Here is a 24925-nt window from a genome sequence, read left to right on the forward strand (position 1 = left end):
GCTTTTCCCTTTTTCGAGTTCATAGTCTCCCTCTCTCTATCAGCTTTACACATGAATGGAGGGCTTTGTTAAAGGCTTTAACTGAGAAAATATTTTAGGGTGGCACTGTGGCACTGCACGGAACATATCACAGGTTCTCCTGGAGACTAACTATGATGATTTTCTAAAAAACCTATTTCTTCACATTTTGCTTCCAAAAGATCCAGGATTTCTTTTATTTTTTATTTAGCCTTGAGGAATAGTTCTCCAGGCTTCCTAAAGGACTTTTTTGACTCTTACTTTCAGTCCAGTCCCAGCACCTGTCTGGTTTCAGAGGAATGTTCTTTGTTTGTTACGCCCAAGATGATGTGAATTATCTATGAATAATTTAAGCATAATAAAAATCTAACTGAAGGCGTGACCCAGTGAGAAACAGGTGCAGATGATGGCAGATGATTAGGCCGGTGATTAGTAAACTGGTGATGCTGAATGCTGAGTGGTTGGAACGGACGAAAGGGGAAAATGAGGTTGCGGCTGAGGTTGTTACATAAACAATCTTTTAAATTGTATTACTGCGACAGGCACTTTGCATCCTGTCGCAATAAAACTTTTAAATTTGTTTGGATTCCTTTGAATAAATTAATTTTGATGTACAGCAGCAACAGAGCCTGTGAGAGTATTACTTCCTGGAGCGACGAAGCAGGAAACATAAAAATCAATAGCTGCTGCCCTTTGTTTTCTTCCTACCTAGAAAAAATGCAAATATCCACCAAGAGTAACTTGAGATGACAAGTAATTCCATAATACTGACATGCTGAAGATTAATAACTGGACTGAGTATAGAAAGTGGTGTAAACATACACACACACACACACACTTCCTTTTAGTTTGTCAAAAAAAAAAAAAGAAGGGCCAACCAGCATCCAAAACACCCAGTAAAGTGTTTCAGCTGGGCAGGCCTGCTTCCCTCCCATCCATAAAGCACAAGTCATTAATTGTCTCCTGACATTGATGAAAGTGAAAAACCTGCTATGTGTGCATTAGTGCTACTGCTAAAACCTCCGCCTCACCAAACAAAGACAACGCCCACTTGTATAAGAAAGATGAGTCAGACAGTTTGTTTGCCTACCTGATAATGACGCACTGGCTTTCACGGTCAATCATCATGTTTCTGTACATATTGTCTGCCAGTGCATAGATATGAGGAGGGTTTTCATACTGAGCCTAAATAAACAAGAGGGGATGATTAGAGCAGGTCAAAATAAATAAATAGCAACATTCCCACGGCATAACAGTTTGAGTAAGCTATCAGTTCTCAGGCAAACATGCTGTTGTGCTGAGATGATGTCAGGTGACTTCATTATAGGACAGGTCTGAGCTACATTCCCTTACCGAAGAATGCGGTAGGTATGAGTATCTGGACCGCACCCTATTTTTTTGAAATCTTCAGTGGTGAGAGAAAATAATCGCAAAAATAATTATTGTTCTATAAATATCAAGGGTTTCGGATTTTACTTTCGGGACGAATGGGTATCAAACTACATTTAATTCAAAGTCTTTCATTTTTTTCAAGGGTTTCTTTTTCAGTTGCAACATAATACTTACAGCTCCTTGGTACATCTCCACCTCTTTGTCCCCAAAGTATGGCATCTGTTTAAAAGGGTTAACAGATATGAGCACAGGTCCGATATAAGTCTGGGTACATAAGTCAAGGGTTACAACGCATCTGGTTCAGGCACAGCCCATTATACACCGGATTACATTGTGGTTCTCCTTTTTTTAGGCATCAATAACAACAGTAATAATCATCTTGACGAATCACAATCATTACATCATTGCCACTTATAAGCATCTAATGTAGCTAAAAATGGATGATGATGATGATGATAGCGGTGAGCTTTTGTCATGTGGTTGCAGATGAACATCCGCCTGCTAGGAAAGAGCTTTTGCAAAGGCAGCACTGTCTTCTTTGACTTTGACTAGAGTCAGTTTTGGCGGCTGCTGCTCATTGCAAATAAAGGAAGCATTGAGTTTGACTCATGCTGACCTCAGTCCCATATGCCACTGACTACAACACTACATCACTTGTTACTATTTTCTGACCACAATAAAAGCACTTAGTTTGAGTTAAAACTTCCATTGGACCAAATCAGCAAAAAAACCTTAATCCTAATAAAGCCAGAGGAGTTTATGACCCTTGAGATTTCGCTGGGATCGTTTAAGCAATTGTGCAAGGGATGAAGAGGCATTGACTCCATTATTATGAATGAAGACTTGAGTGTTGCCACATACCCTGACTTTATTCCCCTGGTTCTCAATTCTGGTCCTGGAGAACCCCCTGCGCTGTTTATTTCAGTGCTTTCCCTGCTCTATCAGAATGAATTTAAATTAGAAAAGACTGTTAATTAGCTGATTAGTTAAATCATGTTTGATGAGAGCTCTGAAAGCACTAAAATGTACAGCGTACAGAGGTGGTCCTCTAGGACCAAAGATGAAAACCACTTTCTTATATACATTATACAGCACAGATATAATCCAGGATTGCTTGGTTTAGTTTTCAAGCATGGAAATCACACAAGTCAAAGTAGAACAGTTTGATCTTTGATTAAAATGTTTGCTTCTTGCAAGTAAACAAAAAGGTTCATGTGTCATGGTTTCACGCACTTCCTGTTTGAAGTGTATTCCTTTTTGAGCACCCCGACTGAGCCGGTTTCTCCCTCTCGTCCCGTGCAGCGGTCCTAACAAGCTGCACCTGTGTTCGATCATCTCTGCTCTGTCCTTCTCTATTTAAACCAGCCTCAGTTCTCAGTCAATTTGCCAGATTGTCTCCTTCACATCGTGTTTGAGCTTTCCAGCCATCTGCCTGTTCCCTGCATTTGTACCAGACCCTGCCTTTCTTTTCGACTCGCTCTCAATCTGCTGCCTGTTGGTAATTCGTCCTAAGACTCGACCAAGCCAATGCAGCACAAAAAGAGTCAATGCTGGCCATCAGAGGTAACCACCACAACACACACTGCAAAACAGCCCACCACACAGTGGGCAAAGAGCCTAAGGGTACTGACCAGGCCTACAAACTCCCCAGATCCCAATTCAATTGAGCACCCATGTGATTGCTGGACAAACAAGCCCGATCCAGAGGGGCTGGGGAGTCACATCCCACAGGGCCAGAGCCAACCCAATAGCACAAGGGCACTTCAAAACCTAGGTCTCTATTGTTAATGGTTTTAATGTGATAGCTGATCAGTGTGTGTACTCTGGATATTTGATCCCTGGACTGGATTTCGGGTTCGTAGCCTGTGCCTGTTTCCTGATTGTGCCTATGTGGACCTGTTCTCAGGTAACCTTAGCTGCCTGTTTCCTGTATGTACTTACTGAATATCTGACCTTAGGCCATTTATTGGATTCTGTCTGCCTGAGCCTTTGAATAACAAATTAGCCAATGAGGTTTACTGTGTCTCTGTCCTATCTGCTCTGATACATCTGCCTGCTAATAATTTAGTCCATTTTCTGTACTAGTTTCCTAATTTATGTTTTCGTACATTGCAGCACAAAAGTGGCTGGTGCTGTACATGTTTGTTTGAGCCAGAGTAGTGACACTCTAATCAAGAGTTAATCTATGATATGTTGGAACAAATCCAAGAGCACAACTGAAGAAAGCGCAGGAAATCATTCTTCATCCAAATCCTTATCGATACCTCCATAAATAATTGAGCCGAAGCTTGATAATATCTGTTTAACACAACACATCAATCCTGCTAAACTATTACAAGAATGTTTAAAACGACATTTATAGAAACACTAATGCCTCTCATATCCCTGGATTTGCTCCCTTACTGAACATGAGGTAATTGTGATGAAGGATACAAAAATGTAGTCATCCATATATCTCTTCTTAAGGTTTTCCACAATGGCGTCTTCGTTGATTTTGGTGAGTAACACCATGTCGTCCACACCACTCTGCTTGACATTGTGGCTCTGCCAGTGGTACCGGTAGTGTCCCCGGCTCCCCTGTTATAACACACAAAAAGGTTCATGCATTTTATTGAAAAATAAGAACAGTTCAAACAACTCACAACAGTACAAAAAAAGACATTCTCTTTAGAAAAGCATGACCTTTATAAACTAATATATGCATATGTTGATTTCCATACAACACAGTATATTAGAGAACTGTTTTTCATATTGTGCATTCATTATATTTTCAGGGAATAGCTGAGCTATTCTTAGAAATGTGTTTAGTATTTATCATGTTTTGTATACGGTTGGTTTCAGGAAATATGAATTTCACTTTGTCCTGTATGCAAAACAGCACAGCACTATCAAAGAGCTACTTGTAAAACCAGTCATAACATTACAACCAATGACAAGGGAAGTGAGTAACATTGATTATCTCATTATAACTTCACGTTTCGAAAGGTGGGACATATTAGGCAGAAAGTGTACAGTCAGGTCTTGGATTTGATGTGTTGGAAGCAGAAAAAATGGGCAAGTGTAAGGATCTGATTATGAGAGCTAGCCGACTGGGTCAGGGCATCTCCAAAACAGCAGGTCTTATTGGGTGTCCCTTTTATTCAGTGGTTAGTACCTGCCCAAAGTGGTCCAATGAACCAGGGGAGCAAAGGCTAACCTGTTTAGTCAAATCTAGTTAGTTCTAGGGCTACTAGTTAGTGCTACCTATCATAGAAAAGTGACAGAACACATCTTGTATCACAGCTTTTCATGTATGAACCAGTGCAGACTGGACACGGTGCCCATGATGATCCCTGTCCAGCACTTACAATGAGTCAATGAGCAAGTGAGCACAAAAACTGGACCATGGAGCAATCAATGAAGCTCGTCTGGTCTGAGAAATCATGCGTGGCTCGATGTGTGCGTGTGTCACATCTCTAAAGAAGAGATAACACCAGACTACACTATGGGAAGAAGGCAAGATGGCAGATGCAGTGTGATGCTTTGGGCCATGTCTGCTGGGAAACCTTGGGTTCTGCCATTCATGTTGATGTTACTTTCACATGTATACACCATTATAGTATTTCCTAATGGCAAGGGCCTCTTTTCATTCGCTGCAAAAAAAATTGTTCAGAAATGGTTTGAGAAACAGGACAAGGCTGTTGCCTCCAAATTCCCCAGACCTCAGTCTGATCGAGCATCTGTGGGAAGTGCTGGACAAGCAAGTCTGTTCCATGGAAGTCCCACCTCACAACTTCCAGGATCTCCTGCTAACATCTTGGTGCCAGATACCACAACACGCCTTCTGAGGTCCTGTGGAGTTCATGCCACAATGGATCATAACTGTTTTGACAGCACAAGGGGAAGTACACTATATTAGTGGTTTAGTATTACTGCTGATTGCTGTATGTTCACAGGCCAAATCAGCAAAACATGTTGTTTATCATCTGCACCAATGACTTCACACCCAAAAGCAGGACCAGAATACAACCTCGTCACTGCATAGCCAGCTTTGGTGCTATTCCTTCATCAGCAAACCTATTCCGAACCTTGTAAAAGCGCAGACACTGCTGACGATCAGAGTGCCAAAACTGTCCACTCAGTGAAGTGACCACGTCCGATTTAATAACCAACACATTTGGAACACGGTCTATTTTCTCTCAACACACCAGATGATGACTTGGTTTCCTCTAAACTCATGAAAAGTGCAGTGTCAGGCGAATCTTTTACCCCATCCACTGCAAATGCTGCTTTTGATGCATGCTTTTCTTAGATCTCAGGTCCCTCCACTTCCTTTCTCTCTATCTGTTTCACTCTTTTGATTTTGCAGGGTACGCAGTGGGACATCATTCATCATGGTCATCCATCATGGGCAATGAGCCAGTGTCAACTGAGGCCACTACGCAACATGATTAATTGTACTCTTGAGATATACGGATATTAAATCAAGAGTTGCAAACACAGGCTGGAGAACATGCGGAAAAAATATCAGCTTCAACATTTAGCTTCAAAATTAACTTTCTTTTCCTGGTTTGGTGTGAGCGTTTTGTCAGGCTTGGCATGTCTGATTTTCACTCTTCTTTAAAGTTTTCTGGAATGCTTTAATTGTTTTGTAGAAAATGACACTTAAAAAGGCTTAACCTGTACAGAGTCGCATAAAGCAAAAATTTGTGCACTGGGAGGGGGGCACACTCTAAGGGCACGTGCACACACATTCATAAACTATGGCCAATTTGGGAAGAATATTTAAACCGCCGCTGGGAGTCCACCAAACACAAGAACATGCACACAGACCTGATGCAAAAATCGAACCCTCAACCCTGTAGGTGCGAGCTCCTACTAAGGACGAAGCTCCTGTGCCAACACTTAAATCTTTATACTACGTAATTGTTACATCACTTCACGGTCTGAAACAACACACGGTGGAATGGATTTATAATGTTCCCCGTTCTCAATGAGCTTAAATGAACTCAGGAGCAAATAAACCTAAGAAGGTAAACTACAAGAAAGTGAAAAAGAACAAAAAGGACTTTATTAATCTATCATTAGAACTACATGTTGGGCATTTTAGTTTCTTCAGCTAAATGTACACCTCTCACCTTTTTTACAAACTCCATCTTGCATAACAAGGAATGTTAATCGACTTTTGGGTACTATTCCGCCTCTGTCTTGCGTTTTTTTTTTTTCCCAGATATTTCCCCCCTTCCTACTGCAGTAATCGTGCTAAATCACAGTTCAAACAATTTTCCACATGGTAGCTGTTAACATGTTTTCCAGCAACCAGCACATAACAGTAGGATACCTCTTATTGGTAACCTGGTAGTGGGTGTCATTTTGGTGTGATGCCACTTCCATTAGATGGGACCTCATTAGGCCTTGGAGGCGTATAAGGAAAAAAAGGGAGCCAGGAAACCTATTATCTAGGAAAAAAACTTAGAGATGTAGATTATTTTACACACGTCCATAGTCTCCATAGGAGAAACCGAAGAAGCTAACCTTAGATCATCTAACACCATTTCTGTCTGGTGTGTTCCCGTGCTTTTTGTCTGAATTTCTTTGCAATCAGGCTTTGCACAAAAGCTGTGGAATGTGAGTTCAGCTGTGCCTTAAAAAAAATCTCTGAAGCCCAAATGCTCTTTAGGACCATTCTTTTTCACGCCACGTGTTTCTGATTGAACGGTAGCCAAACCAGCAGCTCCGGCAGCCCTCGAAAAGACATGTATTAGCTGCTGCTTTGTATTCCCTGTATTCGAACAAAAATAAATCAAGCATTTTGAAAATTATGTATTTTATTACTTGTGATACTGTTACATTAATTGTGATATTGTTGAATGAAATTTACATTGATTCATATATTGCTTATCTTCAAGCAGCTTTGTGCACTATATAGTGCTGTCAATCGATTAAAAAAACTGCACGTTTATAATACAAGTAAATCAGATTTTTTATTGTGATTAATTACTATGACAGACGTGCAATGTTGGAATAAAGACATGCATGACAAACTGGTTAGACGAAAACAATTATGCAGTTTTATTATATCATTAAAAAAATGTTAATTTAATATCTCTCGAATTTAAATGGGAACGGCACTGCATGCACTGGCTGGGTGGTATGGGGTGTGGCAACCCACTGACGGCGGAACCCGAACTCGGATCCTCAGATCCAAAAATCAACAACCTTGAGCCTCGGCCGCCTGAGCCACCACTCTCACAGCTTATATTTAATCGATGACATTAAAATTGTGCCATTATCACACACATAGCCGGGAACCGGGCTGCAATTATGGGGAGCCATTAGAGTCAAACTGGGTCATCTGATTAATTTACATAAAAAAAAAAACGTGTTAAAATTTCAAGATTATTCAAACGGGCTAAAACTGACAGCCAAAGAACCAATTATAGCAAATATGGATGAAAGTCGAAGCTTTTTAAGTGTACAATAAGAGCAACGGGAGATGAACTGAACTGAGATTTTCTAAATTCCATGCAAATTAGGCATGACTTGCTTAGGAAACGGATCCAAACGACTAGTCCCAGGCCCAAGGCTCACCTGGTCTGACCCTTTTAACTTCCCCACTCCAGACTTAAGTTCCTACCTGCAACTGTTCACATTCATAGCTGACTCACAAAAAAGTGGAAGAAAAAAAATGCGGTTTTATGCTTGTGTTAGTATGAACATAGGGAAAGTGACTCATGTCACCAAAGTACAGACCTCAACGTGGGCTTTTACTCTCATTTTACTTAACATTGTGAGTCTAACCAGAGGAAGAGCAACAATAATGTATTTTCGTATTAAAATATGATTTATTTAATCTTTAAGGAATTGGCACAGAACTTCAGCACCTATTCCACGTTTCCGGTCAGGACATTATTTAAAATGGTCCCACATCCAGAGTGGAGCTTTAGGAAGGATCTTCTTCAAAAATCTTTAAAATTAAAGGAAACAGTCATTTTACTGAGACAGATTTGTTCCCACTGTGCTTACTTAGGAATGATAATGTTCTGTTGGGAAAGAGAGAGGTTCAAAAGCGGAAACACAAAAGGCAAAAGTTCAGGATACTTCTGTGGTTCACCCAGGATCGGCGAGCACTCCTTTTAGACCGTGATAATGAATCCGCTTGTTATGTCACACACATCCCATGGTGTGAGGAGCCAAAAACTGACCCTTTGCAATGAACCAACATCAGCCAAAGTCATTTAATTTGAAGACTGGCTTCCATAAAAAGTAGGCGGCATACTTCATTTAAAATCAGGCTTTTTTTTTTGCCTTTTTTTTTTAAGAAGCACTGTGAAAGTATACATTTGGAAAGTACTACTTACCTCCTTCAGAGCGCTGCGCTAAATGCAGGCTTGCATTATGAATGAGATGAAGCTGTACCGGGTGGCCTGATTGTAAGTGGTAAGTGTGTAAGGAGTTTGTGATATACAGTAAGGGCGCCTGCAGTATCATCATCTCAAACCTTTTATATACATCAACATTAGGGTGTGCAAATTAAAAATAGAAGCAAATGTATATCAGCTGCAGGCAAAAAAAATTACCCTAAAAAAATCTAAGCAGTTTATTTCATCTACAATCCCTCAGGTGTGACCAATTAGTAAAATAAAAGAGCTGAGAACCTCAGAATATCCAAAGGAAAAAAAAAACACTCAAGACTTTTACCCGTAAAAAGGAATGGTGGCAAATTTTTGAGACATATTTTCCCCATAAAGTGCTGGAAGAGAACACTAACTGAAAAATGTAATCCAGCACCAGCTCCAGATCCATACAGTCTGTCAGTTCCCAAATGCAAATTCCATGGCCTTATATGGAGCGCGTGGAGCGGAGTCAGGCCGGGCACAGGAAATGGTTGGGTCTGATTCAGTATCACAGTCAGGCGGCACTCCCCCCCCTCCCCACCTTTCCCCTTAAACTTCACTGCACTTCCCAGACATCTGGTTTTCACACCACCGACTGTTTTCATGAAGTCTCTCAGAATTGGAAATACTGAGACAGAACAGGTTATTCCCTCTCTGTATTGGCATTTTGTATTCGAAGGGAAGAACGGAGCAACAGCTACTCTGAACACGCAAACGTATACAGTATGTGCATGGCATTTTAACTGTACATAATAAGCTAAATTACTCAAAAGGTCAGTTACTCGTCTAGTTTAAAGCTTAATACCACTGATGTGGGAAAGGGACAGTGCATCCATAATCTGTGATACAAAATATATATATAAAGGGTGGCATATGAAAATAGAAAAAGGGTTAACCATGCACTGTTACATGTATAACACAGGTGTTGGACAGAATGAGCAAAAAATGTCATCATTCATAAAGTGAATCATTAGATTTGCAGTTTAATTGCTGAAACCCTTTAGAGGAGGAGTCCTCAAGCTGGCATGTTAGGGTCAATACTAGACAAAACACACGCCGACTTTTAAGCATTTCCAATCCAATAGACCATCAGAAAGTAAAAGAATAGAAAAGAATATCTTTATTGTCTTTGGACATGGGGGATGTTCAACAAAATAAAATTCTATACAGATATCACACAAGATGTACAAATTACACTTACGCACTTTATACACTTAACATGAATTGCGAGAAACAGTGACGCATATGGCACGAAAAAATTCCACAAAAATAAACACATACTAATCTGTCATTTCAGGAAAATAAAATGCACATAAATGCACGTGCACGGTCACAAGGGAGGATCTGCTGCACAGGCTGTAATGGTTTCAAAATCTGGAATTGCAGAACTACTGCCAGGGGTTTTTCATGCATTAATTGGTTCTGCAGCAGTATATTTTGAGTCCCTGGTTCTGGGTTTGTTCATGGTCATACATTATCCACAAGCCTGTATTACTGCGAGATTCATTCAACTTCTTGTTGGTGCTGTTCTTTGGGCTGCTCTCTTTAAGGGGTTGGCACGGCGGACTTGGTCGGCACAGGTTTTCCACCGGATGCCCTTCCTGACACAACCCTTCCATTCTTATCTAAGCTTGGGATGTGAGAGTTATGCAAGTGGCACTTAAAAAAAATGGCTTTCTGACGGAACAGAACTGATGATGTGTTTTCGGGATATTCATTAGGCCCAGGGTATAAACTTGGCAGACCACATGGAATTACGTGGTCCTGGAACACGACTGACACACAGCTCTAAGTTGGCACGAGAGCAAACTCCAAGTCCTTATGTAGTATCAGCTCCTGGGTGCGTAAAAAAATGGGGGAAAATGACTCAAATCCAAACCTAGCAAAAGGGTGCCAAGTTTGATCATTTAGACTAGGTGTGGTGTCAAGCCCTCCGAATGTTACAAAGGGAAAACAGAAATATTCCCACATTGAAACCTGGAGAACGTTAAATGGAAACGTGAGTATCTTGGAAAAAATACAAAACATACAGTAAAGACCTGACTTTAAAAGGAATAATTGTAAAAAGAGATCATAATGTTGATGAATGTATTTTATTAAACCACACAAGTACCTTAAATATTTAATAAAATAATCAAACTCTAAGAAATTGTGATTACGTATTACGCATCGCTTCACTAATTATAATAATAAAATTAATGGAGCTCATAATTGCTGAGAGTGCCTGCAGCCTAAGGGTGGGGGCACTAGTGTTACCTTCGCCCATAGAGACAATGCCAGAGCAATGTAAGCCAAGATGGGAGTCGTCCATAAAGGCCTGGCTACTGCCTAAAACCTCGGCGCCAACATCTCTAAATTCAGCCCATGTTTTTTAGTTCTGCTTTCAGCTACGGGAAGAAAACATGCAACAAATGGAATCTAATAGGGAAGTGAATGTGATGAGCAAACGTTAGCACCATTTTAGGATTTTTCCAGACAACAGAACGTAGGTGAATCATTTCTACATCTATATCTGTGACTTCCTGTATCACACGATGGTTCCTGTTTGTCTAGGCTGCAGTTTTCATCCTTATTTTTTTTTCCCAAAAAAACAGAGAAGTGTACAAGAATCACATGTCTGTAGGGTCATGTTGGAGAATGCAACTAGTGACTTATCAGGTCCAGCATCTACAATCTAAAAGTTCTGAAGCTTTGAGATCAACTATGCTACTTCATGCTGGTGAGAAAGACAGAATCAACCTGCTTAAGCACTGCTAAATATGCCGGAGATTTTCATTCGTTCCCTGGGTGGTCTGAGATTCACATACGAGCATAGTGCTGGGTTTGTTTTTCCAGAATAAATTACTACGTCTGATTTTACAACTGACCACTTATCCCGTCACATTCGAGCATATTCTCTTGATGGCTTAACTGCGAAATTTAAGACACGAAAAAAAGCCCAAAAGCTAACTTAATTCTATGCATTCATTTCATTGTATCCATACTGCCTGGCCAAAAGAAATCATGTTTCCAAAGGGAAAGGGACAGTAAACGTCTGCATCAAGCAAAGAAAACAACTAAGGAGATTGCTGATTTTACTAGAATTAGGACAGAAGGTGTCCAAGGCTTAATTAAAACCTGGAAGGACAGTCCTGCACTGTCGTCCACTGCACATAATGACTAATGTCCATAAGTGAAGATCATGTAAATGCGAGTTGAATTACAAAAATCAACAATAGAAATTACATCTATATGTAATATTGAAAGTAAAAGCATTTCCACACACACACATACACACACAAGAAATTACAGGATTAGGACATTAGGAAACCAAGAAGGCTGACGCTAATCAGAGAAAAAGAGCATAAAGAATGGATTTTGGAGCAATTTAATAAGGTCATGTGGTCCGATGTGTTTAAATTGACCCTATTCCAGAGCAATGGGTGCTTTAGGGTATGAAGGGAAGCACATAAAGTGATGCACACATCATGCATAGTGACCACTGTACCAGTCTCTGGAGGCAGTATGTGGTAATAAAATGAAGTCAGCTGACGACCTGAGTGGACGTGAATGTACTTGATTTTCACTTCCTTGATGGCACGGTCCAGAGAGCATTAGGAATCATTTTCTCAAATGACACTGTGTACCATAACCAAAGCTAACGGTGGCTAAAAAGTTCCAAATATTTAAATAGAAAATATAGCTGGCAATTTTGTAACTTTTCCAAAAGTTGATAAATTTCAGTCCATGGTCGTGAGCCAAGGGAAGAAAATTTGCCATGCGCTCTTGATGGGAGGGACTGGGTCAACTCGCTAATGAATACATAGTCTATGCAAAAGAAGGATGTATACTGCTCTCTTTCAATAGTGTTACGCAGCATCATCAGCAGTTCAAAAACAAACATCTGACTGGCACATGCAGTTCTGCATTGAACCTGAGGTTGCAATTTGTAATTCCCCACCTACAAGCATTAGTAATAAAAAGGAAACACCCCCTCTACTCGAAATTCCAGCCCTAGGCTTGTCTTCTCCACGAGTGATGTCAAGTCAACATGGTTGCATATAGATTCAAGAACTAAGCAAACACATGCTTTTTACCTTAATATAAACTATGCTGAATACACAAGAATGTGCTTTAGAACTAATTGGAAATAATGACTTACAAGGCAAAGTCATTAGCCTTTACACTTTCGTTAGTTGTGATAAAGAAAGGCTGGCTGGCAATTAGGAATTAGGTAGAGCTGTCAATAGAAATGTATGTGATTGACCTAGAAATTTTAATGCATTGCTATTTTTTAACGCAAATAAAAAAAAAAAAAAATACTTTTAACGCTGATAATAAGGTTACTAAAGAAACATAACCAGGCATGGAAGATGGAAGGTTGGATAAAACCCAAAAAGTTGTGTGCTCGATTTATTTTCAAAGAGAACTATTCTTACAAGAATACATTAAAATGTAAGTCTTGGGAGTGGTGGCTCAGGTGGCTTAGGCTCTAATGTACATTAAAAAAATTAAGATATTATAAAACCTCGTAATCTGTTTCCTCTAACTAATTTCATGCATTTCTCTATTCCAACATTGCATGTTTCTAATACAAGCAAATCTGCGCATTTTTAAATTGTAAATTGGGATTAATCGTGATTAAGTAGAAAATTGTAATCAAATGACAGTAATTAAGACAAATAATGAAAAATATATATATTATTGTCTGGATAGCGAAAGTGTAGTTTCCAAGAGCAGAGTCAATTGCTCATATAATATAATCACTTGGTGTAAAGTAGCGCAAATGGCTGCTTGAGAAACTCCAGACCAGTAGAAGTCAAAGCATGTGGTCTCCGCTAATTGTCCCCTTTTTAAAAAACATATGAACACAAGACTTTTTGAGATCAAAGCCAAACTCAATGTGAAAGTAAAAAAACAAACAAACACAAAAAGCACATTGGCAAGTGTGTGTGTGTGAGTGTGTGTGTGTGAGAGAGAGAGAGAGCATGTCTGGAGCAGTGTTTGAGGTATTTAAGCACAGACCAAATAAAAATGATTCAACAACAAAAAAATATTCCTGAAACAAAACGAACAGGTCCACTGGGACGCGGAGAGATTGTTACTCCAGTGAGACTTTCACATCTTTTATAGCCTTCTCAGACACAGAGGACAGAGGATACGCCTGAAGACAGAGACAAGACTACGAGTAGGAGGATGATGATGATAATAAGCAAACACAGCTGAAGAAAAAGACACACTTGTCCAAGCGGGTGTTTACTCACTGCAGGTCAATAAAGATAAATAAAAAGAAGAAACACACTGATATACTGTATGTACAGTTGAGTGATAAACTAAAGATTCATTCTCTTTTCCTGTCACGCCCCAATAAACAGCTTCTAAAGAAATGAGCATTTGCTTTGAGGATTTCTTAATAGCTTATAAAGAGACACGCATATGTTGTGCACAAGTCCTGTCTTATATCTACTATGCATTAATAACCATTGCCTCATTAAAAAAAAAAAAAAAAAAAAACATCTAAACAAATCGTCTACAGATTCATAGACCTACGACAATGTCAGGACCGTTTTACTGGCCCACATGAGAGACTCCTAATGAGTCTGTTAATCAAACGCAGGCGAGTGTGTGTGGGAACTTGATTAAACTAAATGACGCGTCGTGCCCGCCTCTCAACCGTCTGCTTTCAGCCAGGGTTTGCCGAGGGCTGGAGTCAGAACGCCTTCCACCACCACAGCAGCCGAACAATGGGCAGTGCATATCTGAAACCAGAAACGCCCTGGAACAGGAATGGAAGGGCCAGTTGGACTGGTCCTCCTAGGTGATGCTACGAGGCGAACGCTGATTTCGGGCTATTTACGGCGCCTCTGATAACCGCTGAGGTCGAGGCTTTGAAAACGATACGCTAAGCACTGAACTCCACCACATACGAAAAGGAGGCTGCCTGGCTGGAGTGGCTGCTGTGGCCTGAACAGCCCCGTGTTTGTGTTTCTGACGTTTAAAGGAAAAGCAAACAGGTTTCGTTTAGGAATGCTGCCGGTTTAAGGCCTTTACTCATAGTCGACGGGAACCAAGTGCTGGCAGAGCGTGAGGAACGCTGCAACACCCCTCTGAGAACTCTTCTCTACAAAGCCTCTCAGTCTGCCTGCTAACACATGAGCATGTGTGGCACGGTTTATAGTTCCTCCGACACACACGAATCAACTCCTCGGCTAATTATTAATGGAATTTATGAGCCCGAATCAAGCGTGCCGGAGCAGGGGAAAACACCAAACTACAATACACTTATGTGTAAACAAATGAAAGAAAAAGGAATAGAAAATGTCAAAGTGAGACAAAACAAGCAAAGACAAATTAGCAGACTGGGAAGACAGAAAGAGATCAGAAAGATAAGACTAGGACTTTCTTCCATGCATTTCCCTCAAACTGAAACTTTCCCTCACTTATGATATTAATCTAGATCCTCCATCATTGGTGAAACATGACCTGTACAGTGTGAACCTTTTCAGCGGCATTGCTTAGCTGACACGTAGGGAAAAACGTGTCACTGTGAAAAGTACTCAAGCTCGTTCATCACTGACTGATGATACACACACACACAGACACACAGCTATAAGAACCTCCAGATGGGCCATGGAAGGAAAAGATTAATTGTCCTTGCGATAAGACATTTTAATCAATTCTGGCTATTTCAGTAGCTTCTGAATCTCCTCCAATTTTTCACACAGCCGTATGATGAGACTTCCGCAGGGAAGTGATGCAGGATGACTGTTGTTCTGGTGACTCACAATGAGCTGCCCTGAGGTGGCCCAGTGATTAGGACAAATTAAGGAACTACGCAAATATAAAACAAAGACCGAGAACAGGGCCAAAAGTTCACGCAGAAGTATTTGCCCATATAGTGCAATGACATTGTATCCAATATGGAGTTGGTCCCACTTTTCCACTTTTCTTAAAAGGCTGTCCATAAGATTATTGACCGTTTCTGTGGGAATTCATGCCCGGTCATTCTGTAGAGCATTTATGAGGTCTGGCACTGATGTTGGATGAGAAGGCCTGGCTCGCAATCTACGTTCCAGTTCATCCCAAAGGTGCTGGATGGCGTTGAGGTCAAGGCTCTGTGTTAGAGCCAGTCAAGTTCTTCCACATCAAACTCTATCTAACCATGTCCTCCCCAAACTGTTGCAACAAAGTTGGAAACATAGCACTGTCCAAGATTGGTCTTTTCTGAGGATGAGGGACCTGAATGAAACGACTTAATTCAATAATTAACAGGTTTGGCCAAATACTTTTGTCTATATAGTGTACATGCAAACACATCACAAAATCATTTGCAGTAGCCTCAGGGGAATCCTTTAATCCTGAAGGTTAAATATTTTCAGATATTGAGCATTGGGCTATAAACTTTTCTGATCAACAAACTAAACTTAGAACAGAAATTAATCAAAAACATTACATATCTAGGCCTCCCACGTTTTTGCAAATCTGCTTCTTCTACTTGCGAGATGATTTAACATGACTCAGCAAGTGCAAATCCAGCCCTGATGTGCTGCTGCGTTTGAAGTCAGGATATGAAAACATAAAATAAAACTGTTTTATATCCTTGTGTAGCAATGAACAGAATTAGAACTTGTTGGCTGGGTACAAAAGACATAACCACAATATTTTCTTGGCGCTAACGAGGAACAATGATCGTTATGTTGTTTTGGTGTTCAGGATTTAAAATACACAAGGGCGAGATCTCAACTTATTTTTAGTTTAAGTAAGGTCAGATAGAGATTTGTTATATTAACAATATATGTTAAATATTGTTGAATCACTAAACAGCATATACGAACTTATGTACACTGATCAGCTATAACATTACTGCTACATAACAGTCACCATCCAACTCTATCCATTTAGGAACCTCTGTAACTAGGGACCATGGAGGCCAGTGGTGACTACTGGGGACTATTGTATTTATTCTCATTTGTACAACAGCCAGCAGGACCCCCGGTCAACATTTACACACTATGGGCAATTTGGAAAAGCCAATAAGCCTAAACTGCATGTCTTTGGACTGTAGGAGGAAACTGAAGAACCCAGAGGAAACCCGCCAAGCACAGGGAGAACATGCAAACTCCATGCACTTAGACCCGATGTGGGAATCGAACCCGGGACCTGGAGATGCCACGACAAAATGTTCACGAAGACGATCAATTACTGTATATACCAGTAAGTGACAGAAAAGCCAATACATATGTTACAAATCACAATGCTGGCTATCTGAAAAATATCAGAACGTGCTTCGCTACTTTAAGGTAGTTGATCTGACCTCCAAATTCCAGATCTCAATATTATCGAGCATCTATGGGGTGTACTGGACAAACACGTCTGATCTATGGAGACCCAACCTTGAAACATAGAGCCCTTCAAGGATCTCCTGCCAACATCCTGGTGGCATATACCTGGATATTGGTGTCTTGTGGAGTCAGATCTGTTTTGGTGGCACAAGAGGAACCTATACAATTCTAGGTTTTTAAGGTTTTAATGTAATGCTATGGCTGATCGGTGTATATTGTCCCACCTACGGACAAAGGCAATAATCTGCATATAATATAAAGAATAAAATATGACAAGGTATGCTTTTATAACTACAGGGTTGTATGACGAAGCAAACATACGGTTACCACCATAAAACTAATTATTTTCCTACAGCATAATGTTTTATTTCGCTTATAGCATGCTATATGTTTAATTAATCAAAGATAGTTTAAATAATTCACCTACTATTAATGATATCATTTAACTGTTACATTGAATATAATGGAATGTCCGTAGAGGAAGTTAGATCATGTTATCAGCCTTCTTCTATCGAAACTGAAAGTTTTTTTTTTTATTGATTTACCATATCAATAAATATACTTTGTGAACCTATCACATTTTTTATGTTTATTACTAGTCTGGTAATACAGGATCCATCCACAAGAGAAGTCCCTGTGAATTAGCTGTTGGAGACAGGAACTAACATATAGCCGTTACTTTAAAAACTATTGATTAGCTATCAGAGCTGCTGTTATAGGAGATTAATCGCCAATCTCAAGGAGATACAAAAGAGAAAAATAAGGTGGTACAAAGTAATCTTGCAGATTTCCTTGACAATCCATCGCTAAAATATCAGTATTTCATACAGGTTGTGCAACCTAATCACAGGCAGAGTTCATCTGTACAACAGTGTTCAGAAAACAGTCAGAACATTCCGTCCCTTCATCTTCATCAGGCATCTAACATCAAGGGTGCACACTTTTAATATTAAACCACAGTTTAATCCAATCAAAGGTGCACACTTAAAATCAGAGTTTAATCCATGTGATCCTTCACAGCTCTCGTGGACAATCTGGCTCTAAGAATGAAGATGCTTTTGATTTCTGCGCTAAACGATTACTGCAGGTGTGCGTGCACAATTTTTAACCTTGATACACCAACACAAGGTGAAGATGCAAATCACTTTAAGAACGTTTTGAGGGGGAATATCCTTTAAAAATTGCCTTCTGTAATTAGAGGTATAGAATCAGATACATTTGAGGGATTTGGGATATAAAATTGTACACATTATGAACTGTGGGTAGCAGTGAAGATTAGTTTGCCTACCGTGGGCCAAGAAAGAGAATAACCAAGTTGAGTTGGCCACAAAATTCTGTCTGGCTGAAAATCCAGAGCAACGTTACTCCAAAAGCAACACTTTTCCTTTTCATTCAAGGATTATACTGTTTTTGATTTTTTTTTTTTTGTTGTTGTGTGTGTGTTAGACGAGAATACATGAGCGTTGTTACAAATGAAGAACTAAAGCGCAGGAGAAAAAGCAGTTTTAATATGCTGCTTTAACTTTTCTTTCTCCAGAAGGAGCAATAAGGCTGATCCTCTGTCCAAAGTGAGGCAGCGAGAATACGGAGCGTATACCATTTCTGTTATTCCATTATGAAACATTGGGTTTTATGGTTTGGCTAGAGGCAGTGCTACATAATCTCTTCCAGAATATGGCTAGCTTGTCTTAAAACAGAACTAGAGCTGCGCAGTAAAGGCTGTGCGGGAATACGGTATGAGGTTCGAATCTCTATGTTGGGATAAAGCTCTTGAATGTGAAGAATACACAGCGTGGAAATATATGCAAGGGAAAGGTTGCCGGCTTTTCATTAGAAGAGAAGTTATAAAATGCATACTTAAATACTTAACTACTTGTTTAAGTCTATGGAAGGTTTTATTTTATCCAGTAGAACTGAGAGAAATGTTATTCTATCCATTTAGTCATTGAACGATAATGGTTTGACTGCGAAGAAAAAAGTGCTAGGCTTGAATTTGGTCTGATTCATCAGATGTCCAGGAAGCTCGCTGAAGCCTGGAACTGTTTTAGGGAAAAAGACCAAGAAAAACTCACATAATTGATCAAAATATTATGGCATCTCAGCTTTAGTGCTTCATAAATGCCACAGCGCAGATACAGAGGCTGAAATTCCTCCTGGCAGAACAAGGCAGAAAGCAGAAAATGTGTGTATTGTGGGGAGATGGGGGGGGGGGGGGGGGGGGGGGGGGCACCTCCCCTCCAAAGCTTTTAATGCAAAACATATGCTGCCATACTGACCTACTATTCAGCATCTGGAGAAAGCCACAGAGGGAGAGAAAGAAGGGCAGGAAGACAATGCGCAAACCTTCTGCCTGCCGTCCCAGACAGACGAGGCATGTGACCGCTTTTTTCACACACCAAAGTGCAAACATATTAGAGTTTGTCCCAAAGGCAGAAAGACAAAAGGACAGGAAGACGGGGACGGTGAAAGTGTGTAACGTGCATTACGCAAGCACGGTTATCTGCACCTCTACGAAGGTCATATTAGCCTTAAGCTCTATACACAGATGTCCTATCTCACAATGACGCACCACTGTATCCAAGGTCTCTTTTTTTTTTTTTTTTTTTTTTTTAAACAAAGCAAATGAACGAATACAACATGCTGCTTTGAGCATCTAGACATCTTGTGTTTGGGAAAAAAAAAAACCTGACCCTTAGTTTGTGACAGACTCAGGAGATCACTCAGTGATGTGGGAGTTGTATTTATACTAGACAGCGATGTTAAGCGTTAACTCAAAGTCAGAAACCTGCTCCAATTTCCTTTGGGTTTCCATCATCAAAATAAGGATTTTTGTTGAGGAGACCCAGGCGCAAAACTGTAGTCAAAACAATAAAACCTCAAAGTTTTTCAGAGTTTGTGAAGTACCAAAACCTTTGGAGAACCAAACAGATCTCTAATCTGGTTTCTCTACAAGACTGGCTGATTTCTTTATAGGGGAAAAAAAAAAAACATTCATTCAATCACAGGATCAACACCGTCTCCTTCACATTCCTTGTCACAATGGCTTATTGCACGCTCACACAGAAAGGCAGAGATGTAAAATAAGATTACGTACACGGTTCACACCTAGACATACAGTCGTACACTGCATCATCAGCTGTATATGACCTAACCAGACTAGTTTTATGAAGGCAGGTCTAAAGGAAAAACCAGTTCTGCAGGTGTTTGGTCTCTTAAAGCATTTGTTGAACGCATGAACGAGATGGATGGACTGGCTTAACCTGATCTGTGATATGTGCAAAGAGACTAAGCGTGAACTACAGCAGTCATGAACAGGAACAGCAGAATGTAAGACTCTGGAGCTGGAATCATTTGTAATAGTGACATGATCTGAAAGAATGAAGACTATATCAAAAAATATATTTAGTGTAACTGCATGTAAGGCCGACCAGCAGTCTAGGGGATAAGCTATAAAACAGCCATTTTCAATTTAACTGAGATATGCATTCCTTAAATGTGCCAAGAAGCAAAAGAGCAGGGTTCAAGTCCATAACAGAAAACCACAGCCACTAGGGTACACAACTCCCAAGAACCGAGTCCAAAAAAATGGGAGGGGGTGCATCAGGAAGGGCATCAAGTATAAAACCTGTGCAAAATCAAATGTGCACAGAGTGTAAATAAGACATAAGAGGACTAAGAGCCTTTTTAAGATTCATTTGTTCTTTTGTTGCAAAAAAATAGACTTGTGTGTATATATATATATATATATATATATATATATAGTATATAAAAATACATATATATAATATACAGTATATAAAAAGTTTATTAATATACACATTCTATTCTATATTCTATTTAAAGTTAATAAGATCATGTTTAATTTCAGATTCTCAACATCATTGTCTGACTTAAAGACACATGAAGCAAATAATAGAATTTTACATTATTTGCAGTGTTGTTTTAAGTGTGTTTTATAATTTGTATTATGATCATAATCCGTTGTCCTGTGTCTGAACGTTTTCTGTGCCCACTTAACCGAGGCTTTTTTTCTGCTCAATATGACTATCATTATAAACAAACAAACAAAAGGCTGCACAAACAAAAACAAACTCCAGGGTCATGGGTTCGAATCTCACCTCCAGTCTGTATGTAGAATGAAGTTTCCACGTTCTCTCTGTGCTTTGAGGTTCTTAAAGATACTCAGGTTTCCCCCCACAGTCCAAAGTCGTGTGTTGTAGCCTACCATTTTTTTCTAAACTGCCCACAGTGTATGACTGAGTGTGTTTGTGCCCAGTGATAAGTTGGCACACCATCAAGGGTGTCTCCTGCCCCATGCCCTGAGTTCCCTGGTACAGGTTCTTGGTCCTCCTGTGACTCTACTCAAGATCAACAAGGAAGCAAATCTCTTAGATGTGGACAAGTGGACACGGAGACGAGTATAAGACATTTGTTTAAAAGATCAGAATATGATCTGTAGAAGACAGGGAATCTATTCCGATCAGTAAAAGGGGAAAAAAACAAAGATGAGAAGCAAGTGGAAGCACAGGAGTGAACCTGACACCAAAGTGTAAGCGTTTCTGCTTTCTCAACAGATCTTCCATGGGCACCTGAATGATCCATAAGTGATCCCTCATCCTTATTCCCAAAGACTTTTAATCGACTGTGGGTTTGATGGTTGAACAAAGTGGAAAAGTCTAAAATTTTGTTGTAACCAGTTTATGGATATTATTATTATTCTTGTAAACAATCATGGATATGGAGCTAAAATAAGCATCATCTAATGAAGAAAGGTAAACATAATCACACACACACACATACACAAGCAGCACAAGCAGGTAAAGAGGACTCACCATAGTTACAGCTGTGACAGTCAGACACCTTACACCAGTCTACAGTCCGCTCTGCTGCTGCTTGGACTCGGAGTTATCCTTTGTCTCCGTGTGTGTGAGAGAGACAGAGAGACAGAGAGAGAAGCAGGAGCTGTAGGAAAGTCCTCTAAAAGTCGTAAACAGCTCCTGAGTGTGTCCTCAGTGCTCCATGTCGAGCAGCAGGTCTGCGGTTGTTAAGGCTGAGCGGAGAGACTGAGAGAGAGAGAGAGAGAGAGAGAGAGAGTCACTGCACCGCGCTGCTGCCGCCGCCGCCGCTGCTGACGGAATCCACACGACACAGGCACTGATCCATAAAAGGTAATGCGCTGCTACCGACTGACCGATAGGGGGCGCCTATGAGATGCCAGAGGGGAGAGATCAATCTGTTGACACTGCGGAGGTGTTAAAAGCCAGATCGTTTTAGTCATTTCTTTTGTTTTGTCTTGCTGTTTTTTTGTTTGTTTGTTTTTTTAAAGAAACATTTAGATGTAGGCATGAGGAAGACAAGCTTATCCAGAACGACTTACAACAATGTTCCCGTTGCACATTTGCACATTTTTACACTCTGTGAACTTGAACTGCAATCTTGCACATCATCTTGCCAATAACTGGACTCGGCTATACACTGCACTACATCACATTTCTATTATATTTCATTTTACTATATATTATTTCCTAATTTTAATAAATATTCTTTAACTTCTTTATATTTCTATATTATTCTACTACTGTATTTTAATTTTTATTATTCCCGTTGCTTTATATTATGTACATTTAAAACCAAAGAAATTCCCCTCACTTTTTGTAATACTTTGGTCAACAGCAGTCATATAAGCATTTCACTTCATATCATACTGTGTATGCATACATGTGACGAATAAAATTTGAATTTGAATCGGATTAAATACTGGCTCTAAAATTTGTATAAGTGTCTAAAAGCTTTCTACCTGTAAAAATTGTTGATTAAATTGTTGGGGTTTTTTTTGGTAAAAAAAAAAAACAAAAACCTAAAAAAGCAAAAAATCTGTAGTGTCCGTAACCATGTCAAATTCATGTTGCTATCTTAACAATTTTGCATTTAGAATAATACACTTTTTCAGGTTTATGTCTTTTCTTGTGAAATCCAAATTTCCGAAAGTTCCATCTGAATAACAGTTAAAATCATTGAAAGACATATGGACACTACACATAAAGGGCATGAAATTGTATTTAGCAAATGTGTTTCTTTTGATCTGATAAACATATAAATGTGTATGCATATTTACAAAAACAAGAAGCTAATAATATGCTCATTTTGAGAGTTCTATGTTTTTGCAACGTCATTCCTATATTCCGGTAGTGGTAAAATTTTCACATGATAAAAATAATAATAATTTTTCGTTTTCCTTACATATCCGAAAATCCAAATGCACAGTTTGATGTCTTTATGTGCACAGTTTGGCACACTGCACAGTAATGGACACTCATGGACATTACTCATCTGTACACTCATGCACAGTTGCAAATACCCCGGACATTCATGGACATTTCACTGAATATCGTTCTGTGAATGACTGTGTGTGTGACAAATAAAATTTGAATTTGTCTGAAGCCTTGCCGTTAACACACACCAGCAAGACTTTCATATAAGCACATATAGTTTTGTCAAATTAAAATTTAATAAGTTGCATAAATGACCAGACACGGTATAATATGCAGTGAAATGTTTTTTGACTGTTTATGAAGAGAAATGTAAAAAAAATGTGCAAATCTACAATTTACAGATTTACAAGTTACAATAATAATATTATATAAATAGAAATATATAAAATGTATAAGTTACACTTGATGTGTGTCAGCAGCAGTGTTGCTATCTATCTATCTATCTATCTATCTATCTATCTATCTATCTATCTATCTATCTATCTGTGTCTGTCTGTCTGTCTGTGAAACTATTTGCCCCATAAGTAAGTCTACTTGTCTGTCTTACACGCCATTTGCATTTATTTTTCTTACATACAGTATGTCAGTCTATTTGCATTACACAAACATTATCTCTGCCTTTTTTATATACATAGTATGTACAAATATCTGTCCTACCCACAGTATGTCCATCTGTCTGTCTTACACACAGTATATCTGTCTGTCTTAGTCTATTTGTCTTGCACACAATTCATTACAAATCTGCCTTAGACACAGTATGTCTGTCTATCTTACATATAGTATGTCTGTCTATTTGTCTCACACTCAGTACTTTTGTCTGTCTTACTAACAATAGATCCATTTTTCTGTCTTAAACGCAGACTGTATATATATCTTATGGACAGTCTGTCTTTCTGTCTTGCCCAGTTAGTCTGTTACTACAATATGTTGCACAAGTATCTGTCAGATTATTTATAATCAGAATTAGAGATCGATTTTCCCCCCCTGTCAGTCTGTCTGTGTGTCTTACATGTGTTTGTTGTTTTATAACATCGGCTGCTGGAAAAGTACCAAATACAAGGTAAAGAAACACTGACTGAAAATGATTTTCACTTTTCTTTAGTTTTTTACATGACAGAAATAAAAACCAACCATCTCAAAACAAGGTAAATTGTACGAGCAATAAAAGAGCCAATTATGAGACCTATAAACCTTGTATGCTGAAGGAAAGTATGATAAGCAATAAGGTTTATAGGAAATGTGCTGTCCTGTGTTTTTAGAAATAAGTGCATATTAAAAACATTTAATTATGTAGAACAACTGAGGGCTATGTTGATGTTGTTCTTGTTGTAATTTTAATGATATTTATTAAATGTGTGTCTGCTTAAACTAAAATACAGCCCAGGGTATTTATTATTAAACCGGCCACTCCCTTATGAACGCCTTGAGCATCACCAGGGACCTGTTTTTCCCCTTACTGTTGGGGAAACACTATAGATCCATCCATAACATCTTCCTCTTTTGCTTCTTTCTCCTTTGCATGTGTATATGGCTCGTGCGGTTAACC

The 24925-nt window shown here is 39.4% G+C and overlaps 1 protein-coding gene across 2 annotated transcripts in view; it reads right to left on the reverse strand.

Annotated features, from left to right (window-relative positions):
* Positions 1 to 22184, reverse strand: part of myo1ea (myosin IEa) — a 59518-nt gene extending 37334 nt beyond the window's left edge. For both annotated transcript variants that reach the window (XM_053492523.1, XM_053492522.1), the window contains exons 1-4: positions 21940 to 22184; positions 3844 to 3987; positions 1585 to 1674; positions 1109 to 1203 (exon numbers count right to left, since the gene is read on the reverse strand). In XM_053492523.1, coding sequence (XP_053348498.1) covers positions 1109 to 1203; positions 1585 to 1674; positions 3844 to 3987; positions 21940 to 21942 — 332 coding nt within the window. In that variant the 5' untranslated portion in view covers positions 21943 to 22184. The remainder of the gene's footprint in view (positions 1 to 1108; positions 1204 to 1584; positions 1675 to 3843; positions 3988 to 21939) is intronic.
* Between the last annotated feature and the right edge of the window lie 2741 nt (positions 22185 to 24925).

This window comes from Clarias gariepinus, chromosome 3, assembly GCF_024256425.1.
Source record: "Clarias gariepinus isolate MV-2021 ecotype Netherlands chromosome 3, CGAR_prim_01v2, whole genome shotgun sequence".
Lineage (NCBI taxonomy): Eukaryota > Metazoa > Chordata > Actinopteri > Siluriformes > Clariidae > Clarias > Clarias gariepinus.